This window comes from Andrena cerasifolii, chromosome 1 (genome assembly GCF_050908995.1).
Source record: "Andrena cerasifolii isolate SP2316 chromosome 1, iyAndCera1_principal, whole genome shotgun sequence".
NCBI lineage: Eukaryota > Metazoa > Arthropoda > Insecta > Hymenoptera > Andrenidae > Andrena > Andrena cerasifolii.
The window spans coordinates 31,528,370-31,545,461 of NC_135118.1; the positions used below are offsets into that span (position 1 = coordinate 31,528,370).

General features: G+C 37.7%; 3 protein-coding genes across 9 annotated transcripts; 2 read left to right on the forward strand and 1 right to left on the reverse strand.

Annotated features, from left to right (window-relative positions):
* Positions 1-99: 99 nt before the first annotated feature.
* Valrs-m (Valyl-tRNA synthetase, mitochondrial) lies at positions 100-6,396 on the forward strand. Of its 2 annotated transcripts, XR_013086993.1 has the most exons (17): positions 100-785; positions 889-1,081; positions 1,146-1,392; positions 1,470-1,698; positions 1,774-1,953; positions 2,605-2,729; positions 2,822-3,084; positions 3,160-3,388; positions 3,644-3,766; positions 4,497-4,604; positions 4,669-4,828; positions 4,903-5,171; positions 5,239-5,451; positions 5,521-5,632; positions 5,699-5,877; positions 5,959-6,105; positions 6,189-6,396. XR_013086993.1 is itself a non-coding variant. In XM_076825396.1 (16 exons), the coding sequence occupies exons 1-16, from the start codon at positions 698-700 to the stop codon at positions 6,034-6,036; spliced, it is 2,796 nt and encodes a 931-aa protein (XP_076681511.1). In that variant the 5' UTR covers positions 100-697; the 3' UTR covers positions 6,037-6,396. The 2 variants fall into 2 exon arrangements, 1 of the variants encoding a protein (XP_076681511.1); XM_076825396.1 differs by having other exon boundaries at positions 5,959-6,396.
* LOC143375980 (kelch domain-containing protein 4) lies at positions 5,238-10,488 on the reverse strand. 4 transcript variants are annotated; one of them, XM_076825751.1, is made up of 9 exons: positions 9,300-10,366; positions 8,962-9,132; positions 8,611-8,846; positions 8,374-8,540; positions 7,576-7,725; positions 7,287-7,505; positions 6,861-7,214; positions 6,135-6,317; positions 5,238-5,461 (listed from the first exon to the last, which is right to left on the reverse strand). In XM_076825751.1, exons 1-8 carry the CDS (start codon positions 9,411-9,413, stop codon positions 6,160-6,162), a joined length of 1,569 nt encoding a protein of 522 aa, XP_076681866.1. In that variant the 5' UTR covers positions 9,414-10,366; the 3' UTR covers positions 5,238-5,461; positions 6,135-6,159. The 4 variants fall into 4 exon arrangements, with proteins under 4 accessions (XP_076681866.1, XP_076681876.1, XP_076681857.1 ...); XM_076825761.1 differs by lacking the exons at positions 5,238-5,461; positions 9,300-10,366 and adding an exon at positions 10,471-10,488 and having other exon boundaries at positions 6,094-6,317; XM_076825742.1 differs by lacking the exon at positions 5,238-5,461 and having other exon boundaries at positions 6,094-6,317.
* A 30-nt stretch (positions 10,489-10,518) lies between these two features.
* Positions 10,519-16,950, forward strand: Fmt (phosphatase 6 regulatory subunit 1-like protein fmt). Of its 3 annotated transcripts, none has more exons than XM_076825412.1 (18): positions 10,519-11,057; positions 11,632-11,711; positions 11,775-11,926; positions 12,018-12,139; positions 12,320-12,490; positions 12,622-12,800; positions 12,921-13,034; positions 13,119-13,248; positions 13,374-13,526; positions 13,607-13,720; positions 13,800-13,864; positions 13,942-14,140; positions 14,213-14,311; positions 14,415-14,509; positions 14,715-14,796; positions 14,875-15,551; positions 15,626-15,788; positions 15,880-16,950. In XM_076825412.1, the coding sequence occupies exons 1-17, from the start codon at positions 10,998-11,000 to the stop codon at positions 15,771-15,773; spliced, it is 2,640 nt and encodes an 879-aa protein (XP_076681527.1). In that variant the 5' UTR covers positions 10,519-10,997; the 3' UTR covers positions 15,774-15,788; positions 15,880-16,950. The 3 variants fall into 3 exon arrangements, with proteins under 3 accessions (XP_076681527.1, XP_076681536.1, XP_076681545.1); XM_076825421.1 differs by having other exon boundaries at positions 10,527-11,057; positions 14,875-15,034; positions 15,128-15,551; positions 15,626-16,950; XM_076825430.1 differs by having other exon boundaries at positions 10,528-11,057; positions 14,757-14,796; positions 14,875-15,034; positions 15,128-15,551; positions 15,626-16,950.
* The last annotated feature ends 142 nt before the right edge of the window (positions 16,951-17,092 follow it).

A 17,092-nucleotide genomic window follows, 5' to 3' on the forward strand; every position in this document is an offset into this window, starting at 1 on the left:
ACATGTACTTTGATTCTCTTTGACTCAAGGACGTTTGACCGAAGCCGAGAAACACTGTATAAGATGCAAAATAAGTTCGTTTTGCCTCACAAAGTTGGAGAGAAATATATCATCTCTTACGACTCAAAGAACTTTTAAATATATCTACTACGATTGTAAATGAATAAAATCTGATATTCTCTATATTTTGCGGTTCCTCGTATTTTTTATTTACTCGTTGCTTATCAATCAGCCACTGTTACGTAATGCTTGCTTAAGGAATAGGTTTTGATTTGTTCTTATTGGATATATTTATATATCGTCAGCCTGACAACAGCAACGTAATTATTGACGATTGTTGCGAATGGAAAGTTAGATCTAACTCGATGTAAAGTCTTTGACTACCTAACGTGTAATTTGAAATAAATGAATATTGTAAAAGAGAATTTAAGTTTCTTGCTGGAGAGAACTACTGAGAATCACTGTTCGAAAACTCTAACCTCAACACGCCCGGCGATTAGGTTCAAATAAATTGAATCTTTAATGGTCTTTTACAATTCCAAACGCAAATGTTCTTTCGATATACAGTTTGATACAAATAAGATTAACATAACAGTAATCATTGTCATTAATTCCTTGCAATCAGTACTTGAACGTTATTTCTTAGGTTATGTTTTTTTAAATGTGTTAATTCTGTAAAATATTATCTCACCGTACGATGATTATCGTACGATTAAACGAACTCTTGCGTACCAATTCCTGTTACAAATATTGCTCCAATAGATATTCTAATGAATTGTTAGCAGGTAATTATGCATCCGGAATAACTAACATCTGTTTAAGGTAGCTCCTCGTTTGTTTACAATTCGAATTTTCTAACAAGCAATGCCATCGCTGGGTGCCTTTTAGATTTTCCAGCAACGTTCAGGTTCAAAGATGTGGAGCGTGAGTGTCAGAATGTTTGGGAAAGGAATAAGTGTTTTGCCGTTAAAAGTGGCGAGAAAGAAGCGTTGAAGATGCTTCTACCACCTCCGAACATAACTGGAACGTTGCATATAGGACACGCGTTAACTGTTACGATCCAAGATATATTAGCAAGATGGTATATTTCCTTAGCATTCCCTTATTCACTATTCTTCACGTTGCTCGATATATTTTAAATTCAGGTACAGAATGAGAGGCCACCCTGTAATATGGATACCAGGTTTCGATCACGCTGGAATTTCAACGCAAGTGACAATAGAGAAGTATCTTTATAAAACGAAAGGCGTTACCAAGTCTGAGGTAGGGAGAGAGCAGTTCCTTTCGCTTGTTTGGGAATGGAAGAATCAGAAAGAGAGCGCGATGAAGTTGCAGTTGAAAGCCTTAGGCGCTAGCTTAGACTGGTCCAGGGAGTATTTTACGATGAGCAAGGTATTCCATGCGCTTTTTCGTACAAAAAGTAACTCTACTGTAACGCGCACGTTGTATGTTCGTAATTAATATTTCAGGAGCATAACAAGGCTGTTACAGAAGCGTTCCTAAGGCTAAATGATCGAAACCTTTTGTACAGAAAGAAGGCGTTGATTAATTGGTGTCCTACTTTGCGTAGCACAATATCGGATATCGAAGTAGAGCATTTGTATATTAATGAGAAAACAGAGCTCAAAGTTCCCGGGTACCAAAAGAAAGTTAAATTTGGTGTAATGGCTTATATAGCTTATCCGGTCAAAGATTCGAGTAAAATTTCTTAATGTACAATCTTCGTGCCATCTGTATTAATAATATTTCTTAAGAAAATAATTCTGTTCGTAGAAGATGAAATAGTAGTTGCAACGACCAGACCAGAAACTGTGTTCGGTGACGTAGCGATTGCTGTTCATCCTGACGATCAAAGATACGCAAAGTATATTGGCCAGAAGGTTTGGCACGTTCTAAGAGAAACCTATATACCCGTTATTCCTAATCCTTTGGTAGATATCAACTTCGGCACTGGTAAATATATTCCCAATACTTAGTCATTACGGTGGCTTTTATTTTCGACTTTTGAATTTTCTTCGGGGCACCCTCCAGAATAGTTCCAAATAATTAAAAAAAAATCCGTGTAAAGTTTGAGCTCGATCGGATAACGGCAAAGGGTGACCCTGGGCCCTTAAACATTTAAATCATTATTTTATTAAATTATTAAATAACTGTTGCTTAAATAATAACATTGTTAAATAGCTTTTGCTTGCAAAGTCGATTTTATGTAATAACCTCCAAGTTATTGATTAAATAAAAAAATATGTCAAACAAAAGTTGTAAATCCGTACAAGGAGCATCTTTAATGTTCTATTACTTTTTCTCGTGCGATAAACGGTTTTCGAAAAACGTCCGAAAAACTAAAAAAAAAAACTTTTTTTCCCTCAAATTCTAGAATACTTTTTATTTATGAAAACGAACAAAAAATAAGGAAAATTTTATTTTCGAGGACTATTTTTTAAACATGATTTTTTTTTTAATTATTTGAAACTATTCTGGAGGGTAGCCCGAAGAAAATCTTGAAAAAAAATTTTACCAAGAGTAAATAAGAGCCATCCTATTAGTCATACTATGATCCTTTACTTTACTGGTTCGAGTATGTTATAATAAAGGAAACTTCTTCAGGAGCATTAAAAGTAACGCCAGCCCACGATCATCTTGATTATACAATCGCTACGAACCATCAGTTAGATGTTATCGATGTTGTTGACGAGTATGGCAACATAACAGATGCAGGTGAACAATTTAAGGTATATTAATGTTTCCATTACATACTAACGTTCTTTTAAAAGTTCCTTTTGCTACAAGAACGTACTATAATCGTAATTGGACAATGTTACAGGGTCTTCCGAGATTCATTGCTCGGGAGAAAGTTCTAAATGAGTTGTCGCGCAGAGCTATGCTGAGGAAAGTATGCGACTGTAAGATGAGCGTTCCAATATGTTCTCGATCTCGCGACGTTGTGGAATACATATTAAAAGAACAGTGGTTCGTTAAGTGCAAAGGTATGGCGGAGAAAGCGATGCAAGCTGTGAAGGAGAATCGACTGAAAATAGTTCCTAGTACTCACGAACAGCTGTGGTATGATTCGCTTAGTAATATTAGGTAAGGGAAGACCAAAGTAAAGCGTTGAGATAGAATGAGCTGCGATATCTGTTTTAATGGCAATACTCTTGTTAGAGATTGGTGTATATCAAGACAGCTGTGGTGGGGTCATACTATTCCAGCTTATTACGTTACGATTGGAGACAAAACTGAATGGATAGCTGCTCGAACAGAAAATGATGCTCGACTCATTGCACAAAAGAAGTACGGATCCGATGTAGAGCTACATCCGGAGCAAGATTTGTTGGATACGTGGTTCTCCTCTGCAATTCTTCCTTGCACAGCACTGGGATGGCCAAATGAAGTATAGTATAATGATAATTGAATGATATATTGACGATGGTACAGAAATAATGAAGTCGTACATTGAGGACGGCTATAAATGGAAGCTAACAAAAAAGAATAAACAGATGAAGTACTCCTATTTTAAATTAGTTCCTATTGATCAATTTCAAAATGACTTGCTTGTCTCTCATGTTTTTTTTTCTCCTCATTTACGACGTCCTTGTTTCTCCACCGTTACATGATATTATAGGTATATCAACAAACGCATTTTTAGACGGAGGATCTTAAAAGGTATTATCCATTGACGTTAATGGAAACGGGACACGATATTCTGTTTCACTGGGTCGCGAAAATGGTTATGCTAGGATTGGAGCTGACTAATAGGCTACCTTTCAATGTAAGATAGTTTATTCTTACGAGAACCTGGTTTCGGACGCTGAAAAAAAGTGACTTTCGCGAATTTTTTTAACACGGAAAGATAAAGTTGCTCTTTCCAAAACTTTAGGAGTATTTTAATATATATTTATACAATACAGAAATAATTTTTAATTGAAAAATTTCAAGTTCTTGCGCCGAAATTGATCAAATCGTTGATGCGCCTCGCCACTGGAGTCTTTAATTTTTGCCCAAAATAAACAAACCGAAGTTTTTCTTAGTTTTCATAAACTTACATTGTGGATGAACTAAAAAATAAGAAAAAAAACTGAAATTGACAAATTTGTGGGACTTTAAAGGAAAAGTTACGGTGTTGACGGAAAAATTTCGATGTTTTTATGCGAAAAATATGGTATAATTTAATTTTTTGATCGACGACGAGTGCTCATTATTTAACTAAAAAGCCCCGGGAAAAGTTGAATGGTCAATAGTCTTTTTTTTGCTATCTTTCCCGCCAACTTGAACAATGTTGTTTTAAGAAAAAGCGTTTTACGACGCATAATTGCTAATACTTCCGAAATACTTCGAATTTCACTCTGAAACTTTAGAAATATGTTCTCTAAGAGTATTGCTCCTAAAGCAAAAATGGAAATAGAAAATTTCGGCCCTCTAAACCAGGTTCTCCCCTTAAACGTACATTTTCCAGTAAAGTCGCCTCCATATTTAATTACTTAAGAATTTTCCACACACAGGAAGTGGTTTTGCACGGAATTTTGTGCGACGCTTATGGAAAGAAAATGTCCAAGACGCTCGGAAACGTCGTCTTACCGGAAAATATTATTAACGGCTGTACTTTAAAAGTAGGTATTAACGTGTGCCTCTTTCAAGCGCGTAGTTCATTTCTATCAAACAATTTGTAAATAGGACCTAGCTGCACAAATGAAAGAAAGTTATGACACAGGTGTACTTAGCAAGGCTGAGATGCGACGAATGTTATCAGGAAATAATAAAATGTTCCCTAACGGAATACCAGAATGCGGCGCGGACGCATTGCGTATGACGCTGTCCAGTCACAATATCAAAAGTCAGTGTCTATAAGCGTAGCATCTTGTGACTTTCAAAGTATTGTTAGTAATCGCTGATTATTTTCAACTGCAGATCAGAAAATCAATTTCGACATCATGAAGTGCCAAACCACTGCGTTCTTTTGCAATAAAATCTGGCAAGCGAGCAAATACGTGTTACTCGCAACGGGTGACAAAGTGTACCAGAAACCAGAAACTCTGACGCTTATTGACCGTTGGATTTTAAGTCGATTATCCGTACTGGTTGACATAGTTAACGATGGATTTGCACAACGAGACTTTCACAAATCTGCTCAATCGATAAAGCAATTTCTACATTACGAATATTGCGACTTTTATTTGGTAAGATTCTGGCAAAGAAATCTCCTTTTACGTAACGTACGACTGAGATTTTCTCTTTGTTATGTAGGAAGCAACTAAATGGGGATTCAGATGTGAAGACTCGGATGTTATTGCAAGTCACACGTACGGCTTGAGGAAATGCTTGGAAGTTTCGTTACGAGTACTTGCTCCCGTAATGCCCTATCTCGCTGAAGATTTGTACAGGAGATTGTCAACTAAATTCCCAGAATTTTTATCAGTACCATCGTTAATGGAAGCGTCGTATCCAACACCGGAGCAGGTAAGATCATCTGTTTACACTTTTATGAGTTTCAGAAATTGAGATTTGTATTTTATGTGGTTATTACAGTTTAACGAGTGGAGAGATGTTACTCTAGACGAAAGAACAGACGAAGTATTAGACGTAGTATTTGAAATTAGAAGCCTTCTGGCTAATGTCAGTAAAAAACTCAACCCAACAGGTAATTTATTCGTATAAATTATGAAATACGCTGTCTGAAATTGTCACAAAGGATTTCTTTTTACAGTTCACATTGTGACTAGGGATTCCGATGACTTTCAGTTTTACAACGAAGTTACGAATTTAATTAAAGGAGGAAGCAGAATCTCCAATATTTATACATTTTTAGAAAACGATTACACAGAAAATGGAAGCAGTATATGTTATCCGGTTACTGCTGACTGTACATTGTTTATTACCGTGGAGGTAATTTTTTCCAATTATATTAGATATTAATTTAGTTTAGCGATAGTCTGTATTCACCGTATATGTACACCTTTTGTTTAGGACTCCTCAAGTTTAGAGCAACTGAAGAAGAATTTGGATAAGAAAGTTACACGGGTGGAAGGGAATTTGAAAATTTAAGAATATTTGTTGGTAACAGAGAAATTCGTAAGATTTAACCTAAATTAAAGGAAACGCCCATATTAAAACGTAATGTATTTTAACAAGAGTAATCATACTTTACAATTTAAGACAGGATTAATCTTAATCGACATCCATGTGTTCAACTTCAGAGTCATTTTCATCTTCGTCGCTATCGTCGCTGTCCTCGTCATTCGAGCTCGAGCTACTGGACTCGAACCAAGTTTGCGAAGCTAAATCATCTGCTATCACCGTTTTCCATTCATCTAATTTACGGCAGTCTAGAAACGATATGGTAGGAACACTTTATTTCATAAACTTTTATATGAAATGTAATCTTAATATATAAAGCAGAAAGTGTTTGTGTGTTTGTCTGTCGCCTAAAAACTTTCGAACGGTAAACTCTGGGATCACGAAATGTGTCCCGGCTAATTATGCTTAGCTAATCCAGATGAATGTGACTATTTTCACCAAAAAAAAATTAATTAAAACACTTTTTTTTATAAAATCAGAATCTACAGAGTGACCCAAGAAATAGCCTCTTTTTGGTACCACGATTTTGGAATTGAATTTTGTGCCAAATGATACCTTATGACGAGACATCAATCACAACAAAGTTCCCAAACCTCCCATATTTCAAAAACTAATTATCACTTCAACTTGAAAATTTATTGCGAATGATGCCTCATCATAAGGTGTCATTTGGCACAAAATTCAGCTCCAAAATCGTGGGACCAAAAAAAGGCTAAAACTAAATTTTTGGGTCACTCTTTCGGGCAAAGCCGAGTAGTGAAGCTAGTAAATTATAATAATGCTGTACATACCCAAGCTATACAAATCGTTGAGTGTATATTGCCGATCTCCAACTTCGAGCAACCCGCCGTATAGATACAGAACATTATGTTTCACAGCGAGTCCAGGATTTATTCTCGGAGACGGAACAAATATGTTTTCCCGCGCGTTCTCCTTTTTATCTGCAGTGGACGCCTGTGCTGCACCTATCGTAACTGTGAATATACCATCATCGTCAGTAGTTTTGGATTCAACCGGAGCAGGTGCTGCTTGTATTTCACTGTCGCTGTCATCTTCGTTTTCGTTACTGTCTTCTTGCCCGTCATCTTCTTTTGCTTTTCTCCTTCGACGCCGTGCGGTCACGTCTTTCTTCCCACATAACGACACTAAATATAAATAGCATCGTTCAAACATTAATAGCAATAGAAATACAGCGAGTTTGCAACTAACGAACTCACCTTCGTGCCACTGTAATTTTTCTAAGTCCAAAGCCATTAAATCGTTGTAGAACGTTCCATGAAGCTCTTCATCCTCATCTTCCTCGTCAAAGACTCCACCAAACAGATAAGCTAGATTAGCTTGAACCAAAACAGCCGACGCGCTGCATCGCGGTGACATTTTAATTCCTGACTGTTTCGCCAGCACCCATTTCCACTTTAAGCCAGTTTGGTCATTTTCTGGAATAATATTCTACGTAACGTCTAAGATTCGAGCACAAAATCTTACTTCGTGAAACAAACCGCTTACTCTCGGGAGTCATTAAAAACATGTCGTGATGAACGCAACCTTTATCGAGATCCTTCTTTACTCTTTCTTTGCTGTAACCACCGTATACAAGAAGTTTGCTTTCAGGCGTAGGTAATACTATGCATCCAGACCGTGGAAGCGGTGGAATACCTGAAATTTTGTAGACCATATTTACGATACAGACATAAAAATATATGGATATTATCCCAAGAGGGACTGGTGGTCGATCGACATGAGGTTCGGGGGGGGTCGACACTAAATCTAAAATTGTAGCTTCGGGTATTTATTAATTTTCGAAATATTAATAAAAAATGATTGTTAATTTTTTTCAGACGTTGATACAGCCCCCCCCCCCCCCCACCCGGGAACCCTTCCGTTCCCCCATTTTTTATTTTTGAAATTTTGTAACCACAGTCTCATTTTTAGCATCGCCAAACTCACATCGGTTCGCTACCATGTTTTACGCGCCCGCTCGCCACCCGCACTAATCTAGCCCCAACCAATACTAATACCCGGGACAAGTAGGAAAGTGGAATGCGTTGTGTCGACATAAATCAACAGAAATATTGTTAAGAGGGGGGACCGTGGTAAAGGGATGAAAAACAATCGGCAAAGTGTACCCTTTTATGCACAATTACCCCTGTATCTTTTGAACGCATTAATTGCCGAAGCTAAAATTTTATATTTCGAGCTTTTCCACACCCCTCGTAATACCCACCAAGTTTCATCTCGATCGGCCACCGGATCCCTTACGGAACTACAGCCAAATCTATATATCTCCAACTGCTATAATTTTACCAGTTAATTCGATTTTCTGCCACACATATGTTTCAAGATTGAATATATGCACGTCATTGTAATATTTGTAGTCTCTTAAGTTATCATGAAATCCTCCGAACACTATTAATTGCCTTTTCATGTGTGCCATTCTGTGACCGCTCCTAGCGGACGGTCCACCGGGGGACCTAAAGAAAATACATGGAACTAAGTAACAGAAAAATCTCTTCACGTAACTCTTAGAAGGTACGTACGTACAAAATTTTTTCCCACTTCTTTCCTCCGATTCGATACACCCACAGATCTTTGTAATGGTAAAATTGCGATTCCGAAGGGCTAGAAAATTCACCGCCAAACACCCATAACTCCCCTTTATTCGTAGACGTTGCTACCGCTTGGTGACCGCAGCGCGGAGGTGGAGCGCCTGGTGCTTTTATAATGGTCCACTCATTTTTACTCAAGTTATACGTGAACATGTCTCCGTAAACAACTGTCTGAACAAGAGTAAGATCATTAGGCTCGCCGAGGTAACTTGAATATTGATTAGATTAATGAAATTTTGTCAGTGAAACAGTGTTGCGATAATGAGCAGAATATTCTTTAATTTACCGTCCGTCCATCGTGAAACTCTCCGCCAAGCATAATGAGCTCATCTTTGAAAGGATGCGCTGTTAACGTAAAGTTTACACGTCGAGAAGGTTGCGGTACCGTCTTTTCGACAACACGTTGCCTTCGAGCTTCTTCCTTTTCAATTTCGGCGAGCACATGTTCGATGTTGTCCTAGATTAGAAAACATGCATCTTTGTATTATAAGTATACTTTATGATTATTATGTGTTTGTAGGTGCGTAGAACTACTTGCAGATGCGTATTTCAATAATTTATAAGACTGACAATTATGATGCTCGGCAACGTTAAATACAGGTTATATTTAAACAGTTTTCTAACCTCACCAAGTGCGGCCAATTCCTTTTTCTGTTTCGCGTTCAGTTTCTTTTCAGTTTTAAGCGCGGTTTTCACGCTACCGCTTACTTTCTTTTTGTTCTTATCCTTTTTACCCATGTTGTGCTATGAAACTTTTCAGTAATAACTAAAGTTACCTTTACGGTAAAGGCTTTACCTTTCAAATTTCATCCACCCACGTGATTATTGGCATTTTCTTATTTCCGCTACGCCATCTAGTAGCGGAAATTAAAGCAGTCTAATCGGGTTAGTTATCACCTGTTATTGGCAGTATTGAGAATTTCGACTGTTTATGATCGATTTTGTAAAATTTAACAGACTATTTAATGACAAAAACATTACTGCAATATTTCAATAATTGTGTGACACCAGTCCTGCAACGTGATTCACCCGATTACAGAGCTTACTTTAGTAGATGAAGCTCTCACAATATTTCTCAATAGAAGCAATTATTCTGAGCAGCAATTAGTCTGATTATAAAGAATAACGGAGAAATCATGCGGGAATTGTATAAGTATAGCGTGGGACTATTCTAGGATAGTCTGAAGAAGGAAAGAGCACTTTCATCTTTCATAACTTTACCGACTTTTATAATTGAGTAGAATATAGTTCCTAGAGTCACCGCTGTTTTACGCAGAGTGCGCTACAGAACCATAGAATTGTCACAAAGTCGATATTACAGTTCGTGTGACACAACTCGCACAAGATATTATATCTATCTATACCTCGTCTGTGCTTACACGCATAGAATGGAACGCTTTGGTTCGCAGGTGTCACTGCTATTAGATGGCTATACCGTTTCCTGGTACATAACCTGAATAAATTTTTTAAATACTTTCCAAAGCATTAAATTACCAGCATTATTACCGAAGGTGATTGTAAAATGAATTTCACAGCTTCTGTGAGAGACCTTGAACCTCGGAATGCGAAATAATGATAAACAAATTTGTACATCTCTCAATGAATATAAAAACTTACTTTATGAATTAATTACGATTACTGATGAACATCGTCGCATAATAAATTACAATGTTTTTTTACAAAAAACCGACAGCCACTGAAGCTGAACAAGTAAACATTACACTGTATTTATCACATCACACCTGTGAGGTTTGAAATTCGATTTGGTCGATAATAAAATAAAAGTTTCAATTACCCAATTAGAAAGAAGTGCGACAACATTACAGCGATACTTTCCCGCTAATAGGGAATGCACGGGAAGGTCCGGCAGGCTCGGGACGGTAATCTTGATTCCGTAATGCCGATGCGATTAAATTGTGATGTGAATATTCTGAAATAAGGTGCACTCGCACGGTCGAAAGTCGATTGCGAAGCATCGCTTCCGCAGCAAACGTCAAAGTTAAAACAATCGTCGGGAGCTTCCGCTTTCAGGTGGAAAAGCGAACGTTTTCGAAACTATATAGCCCTGCTCTAGGCTCTACGCAAATAAAAAAAAAAGGTTTTGTTTGTGACTTTAGTTCTCGCGGCGACAACCGTTGCTGCAATTATCCGTGGCGTCGTCACCGTCCACCGTTCTAATACGTGTCCATGCAATGTTAGTTGGCTCTCCCTCTCGCGAAGCATTACGTTATTTTTTTAGTGGCTACCACTTCAATGTTGTGATTATTTTCGTATCCGATTAATCGTATCGTGGTTGAGCAAGGCGAGATACTCGGTCGCATCATGTTCTGGGCGAATAATTACGTGTCATCGCCTCACATCGAGGCATTGCTCAACAAGCAGGTACGAATATCTTTCCTCTATGGAATGGACACAAAACTGTTATCTTCCTTAATTGCCACTTTCGAAATTCTACCAGCTCATTCTCGATCCAACTCGGAATAAGCCTTTCCGTTTCTTTCTCGTACCTTGCGACGATATTTCTCTCCTGGTCAGAATTACGTGTATTATTTTTTTATAGCACACGATCCCTACCCTCTCATAGCTTCACTTTTCTTTGTTACCAAAGATTTTGTCAACTTACTACAGAGTTGTTGGGGAATATCTGATAATAATGAATTTTTAATACGTGCAATGAAATGTGCACAAAGCGAACAATGCAGGGTCATGGCTAATGACTCCCGCTGTTTTAATTAAATGTTTCGAGACTCGATACTTTCTTTTCTAACTTCTAATATTTGGAAAGCATTTCTATTCTTGCCAACAAGTTTATTTGGGTTAACCTTACACTCAAATGCTACTTTGTAAGCTGCGTAAAATGTGTGTTTTTCGGTAACCTATATCTTATACGCTTCGTTAGACATAAATTAGTAATTATTCGATTCAAATGAAAATGCAGTTCTGCTTGTAATTTCAGGATGTTACGTTGTATGAGTTAATGGATGAAGAGGATATTTTACAAGAATGTAAAATCCAGAATAAAAAACTGCTCGAATAGTAAGTAAGATCGTGATGTAGTCGTAGGGAGACTGGTTAATGTTATTACAATATTGCTTGCAGTCTGACGAGATCAGATGTAATGGAGGAATTGGTAACGCTGACGACTAAAGAACCACCGACAGACATAGAGGAGCGTTGGCGTTACAAATACCCAAACGTAGCATGCGAGCTGTTAACTTGCGATTTACCGACTTTAAACGAGAAACTGGCAGGTACATCGAGTGAACGACCGTGTATCTTAGTAGACTAGATTTGTAGGAATATAATTTTTCATAAGAAGATTAAAATCAATTCATTTTTTAGCCGACGAAGTTCTCTTGGCCAAACTTTACTCCTTTATCGATACGGACCAGCCATTAAATCCTCTGTTGGCATCGTTTTTTAGTAAAACGATCGGAGTACTTGTAGCTCGCAAAACGGACCAGGTGAATATGTGTCATTGCGACAATTTTATTAACACTCAACGCAAAGCATAAAGTAGTTGGTAATATCAATTAATTGAAACATGATTATATCGCAAGTATTAAACGATAAATATCCCTTTTTCCTTGCTCCCTGTTTGCAACCCGACCCTGTAACTCCTACACTTTCGTTCCTTCCATCAGAACTGGTATTCGTATCAGTTCTCTTGCTTACAGGTGATAGAGTTTCTAAAAAGTCGTGAAACATGCGTTGATCTACTTCTGAAGCACTTAGAAACATCCGCGATCATGGATTTAATATTGAAACTCGTTACTCAGGTGGAAGGCACTGAAATGCGGCAAAATATTTTAAGCGTAAGAAATTAAGGTTTTAAAGTCTAAGACGTGATATCCAGTTTTATAATAAACCCAGATGCGTTCGCTCGAGTAATAAACCTGATCATATCACTCCGCACGAAACATGATATATATATTTGTTTTAACAGTGGTTAGATAGTCAACAGTTGGTGCAACGATTGGTAAAGTTACTGTCTTCTAATTCCGAACCAAGTAAACACGCAAATACTGCGCAATTACTTTGCGACATGATAACTGTTACGAGAGAGAATCAGCGTACATCCACGAAACGCACTGATCCGGATCCTATTTTAAATACTCTTGAATCGTAAGTATAGGAGAGAATCTAAAACCGAAGGAGCCGTGTATTCGGCAATTGCTACTTTCACGATAATTAAACTAATCGCAATTTCTGCCTCTAAAGTAAGTTACACTTTCTCTTTTACAGAGCAGACACGGTGACTCTGTTGCTAGAGACTATCCTAACTGGAGAAAAATTAGAGAGTAGTATTGTCGGAGGAATTCAGGTACTTCTTAAACTATTAGGCCAAAAAGCTAACAAGTAAGAATGTTAATTAATTTAAATGGATCTTGATTCTTTCGGAGGAAGTACATGCGCTAGCGGAAGTAATATTTGTAATTCTAGTGTCTTAAACGAGGGAGATGATAGTAGCATTGGGGAAGAGCCCACGGACGACGAGCAGCCCCTACAAATTTCAAACGCAACTCTGCCTTATTTGGAGCAACTTCACAAGCTCTTACTAGATCCACCTTATGTAAGCATTACACGTATATGTTTTGAAGAAATGATCGTTGCACTTAATATTTACGTTACGAAGTAAAACAGTTGAATCTCTTTTACTCAAATTCGATTTTTCTGAAACGTGTCTTTATGTTCTAGAAACCTCCGGTCAAAACAACTACTGGTATATTAGAATGTCCATTAGGAAATACACGCATACATGTTGCAAAGTTATTTACAGCATTGATGTCAACAGAGAATGTGAAGATTTTCGAGACCTTAATAGAATTAGGAACATTCCAAACGCTACTGGTAAGTAAAATTTGTGCTGCTTAAGCAATTGAATAAATTCTAGCATTTAAAAATGTACACTTGGTTTTATACTTTTCAAGGACTTATTTTTTAAATACACATGGAACAACTTCCTACATACTCAAGTACAATCGTGCCTGGCTTTAGCTATTAATTGTGATTTTAAGTATACAAATGACATTATTTATGATAATGTAAGTATCACGCCAACGAGATCGAACATTCTTCGAGTGTAAAAAGGAACAGGAGTTGACTAATCGACCGAATTTTCAGATATTTGTCAAGTGCAGATTAATAAATCGAATTTTAGAAGCGTGGGATAAAAACGATAATAAACAGTACGTTGAACAGTAATGGAAATTTCATATTTTCGTAGGAATACGCAGAAGTTGCTAAACATGTTGTTATATTCTAGAAATACAGGAAGTGGAGTCAGACAGGGATACATGGGTCATTTGATAAATATCGCGAATAACATTGTGAACCAATGTAAAAAGAGCGGGAATCTAGATAAATTCTTGAAAGACAATTTATCACCCGTGTGTCTCATTAAATGGGAGAAGCTTGTGGATAATGAATTGGCAACGATTAATAAGACTCATCAAATTCTCTTGGTGTGTTCGAGTTTTCGCATACTTGCGATTTTGTAACATTGCTCGAGTTACATTCGTCACATGAATTTTCAGAGTGGTAAGATCCGGCCAAACATGAACAATACCAGAGAAAGTCCAGATGAGTACAGTAATCCTCAAGAAGAATTCCTTCAAGTTCAACGGGTCGAGCAAGTTAGTATCGCGCGATCTACTTGCGAGAAAATATCGTAAAAAATATAATTCTCTTGAAATTCTATACGGTACTACCTTAAATAAATTTGTCCAACGCGAATAGTTTTACACCAACTACCTGGGACAGCACATGGCGCCGCAATTGATCGAGACTTTTGGATTTTACGACAATAAGTTCAACAGCGAAGGTGATCTTCAGTAAGTAACTCAGTGCACGCGTTTCCGATTAATTTATTACTAATGCCACCCAATTTCGCATCCACATTATACGCGTATAAGTGCAAAGAGAACGTTAGAACTTCGAATAACAAACCGTTGAAGGGAAAGTAGCCAGAGTAGAAGAAATGTAACGTAGTATGGTATTTCCGCAAATTCTTTTCTCTTTATAAAAATGCTATTATAGTAACTCGGTTGACCAATTAACAACGTTGGCCTTTAATCTCAGTGAAGAAGATCACGAAGAAAGGGAAGACATGTTCAACAAGGTACGGCTGCTGTTAATAACGATTCTATGCCCCGAATGAATTTATATCTCGTGTTTTCAAAATAATGCTTATTTACAGATATGCCAGGAGAAACAAAAGGCTGGCTTGGAAGATTGCAGCGCTGGAGTGGAATGGGGCGACGAGGGTGAACTTACTTTCCAGACCGTCGTGGATAAACAAGACTGGCCCGCAAAACAACCCCATAACGATTCCAATTCGTCCGATGAAGATGACGAAGGTTTTATTAATTCAACTATAATTCCCCTTCTCTTGCGCGACATACATCGAGTTTCTTTTACCGATTCAATAATATTACTATCTGTTACATTAGCTTGGGATACGACCGAACCATTGTCCACCGGTCCCAAACTCCCCGAAGTGAATCCATGGGACAGTGTAACTGTGCCGCCAGTAGTTGAAAATGTTGATTGGGCGAATTTTGATAATTTTGAAAATACCCCCAGCGTGAACAACACATCCCCGACTGTGATAATAGATAACAAGCTACGCGATGAGATGAAAAAAGAGACGCCGGACGCGGCGTCGGATCCGAATAAAACGGAAGCCGCGGCCGGAAGTAAAACAGCTGTGGACGCTATTGGAGCAGGTGATGTGAAAATCGAAGGTCCCGTTGACGGTGCTTCGCGCATAGAAGCTGATATAAATCACAAAAGCACCGACGATTGTCTGTATTCCGCCTGTACCGCTGATAAAAGCGCGAGCCCCAGTTGTCCGAATGAAGTTTTATATACCAGGTAACTAAAGAGCATTCTAATTTAACAGCAGAATTAATTTAACGGAGATTTCTAATACACATCGTGCGCTACAGGGAAACAGCTTGCGAAGAGAGCGCGATGAACACGGAAGCTGTCGCTGTTACGGTACAAAACGAGAAATCCCCGAGCGATTACAAGATGTCCTGTAGTTTAGAGAACACGTCATCGGAAGCTGTGTTGCCGCCAACGGATGCCAAATGAAACGCTATTTCTTAAGTACGGCATTGCAATAGAACAAAGAAAATCATATCAGTATAAATTTGTACGAACGATCAGAGTATATATTACGTCCCTATATTTTCATTAGATTACATTAATTGTGCTTCATCGCGTTGGCGGCTGGGTAACTACCACCTTAGAGCAGGGTATAAATGCGGAATGATAAGTGGGAAAGAAATCTAATCGACGCTCAACTATGTTTAGTGTATTACTCGATGTACATGCGTACGTTCTCAGATCGCCAACGCCTCGATTACAGGTACATCCTCGCCTGAAATACAATTTCTCCAGATATTCTCGATCGACATCGTTACGAAGAGTTTCTTTAAAATCTCATTTGTATGATAACCAATATAAAGATCCAACCGTCACGAATTCTCTCTGTCGCGTATTGTTTGGCATATTGCACGATGAACTAGACAAGGTACAATTTGTACAGTCACAGAGATGATAGATGCCCGAGGCTGATCGATCTTTTGCTCGGTCCCTCGATACCTGGTTTCACAAAAGTATTACATACCGTTATATATATACATATATATATTATAATGTTTTAAATGATATCGATACGAGGCTCCTTAAAGAAGAATCACCGTAAATAATGATGTTTCGCGAAGAACTGGTGCTTTTGCTTCTTCGCTCGATAAGGCAAAGGTACTTATGTGCAGTGCCTATTGTTTCATTAAATAGTAAATGCATCCTCGTGCAACGACGCGATGCAAACAAGAAAGAAGATTCATGTATTTTTATTATGTTGATGATAATATTCAGCCAATGTGTACACACGTCGTAATGTAATCAAAGTATTTCAATGAATTTATTTGCATTCCATTAAGGAAATTCTATGAGAGTAAATGACGTTAATAGTCTTTCAAAGTGATCTTCCAAAAAAGGATTTATAGTATTAAATTGCAGGGTTCCGAACTTAATGTGGTGTATGCTTTGGTTAATACGTGTATAGTTTTTTAAAACGGTAGTTTCCTCGATTAAGTTCCCTGATTGTTCAAGAAATTCTCGTTTGCCGTAAATGTTTCTGCTACAGTAATATGTTCATAGTATCGTACACAAAATATTGTACATAAGTATTAAATACAAGCAGTGTTTAAAATTCAAAAGGCATGAGCTTATTAATTATTTAGTGGCCTTGATTTTATAAAAACGCTACACGCTATTATATCGCGGTTGAAACTAAGATCAACGGAAAACGGTTAATTCTCAATTTCACTATTATTTAACTGTAACGCGAATCATTCTAACGTATTGTGCTGTTCGAATCGAATGAATGAAGAGATTATAATTTG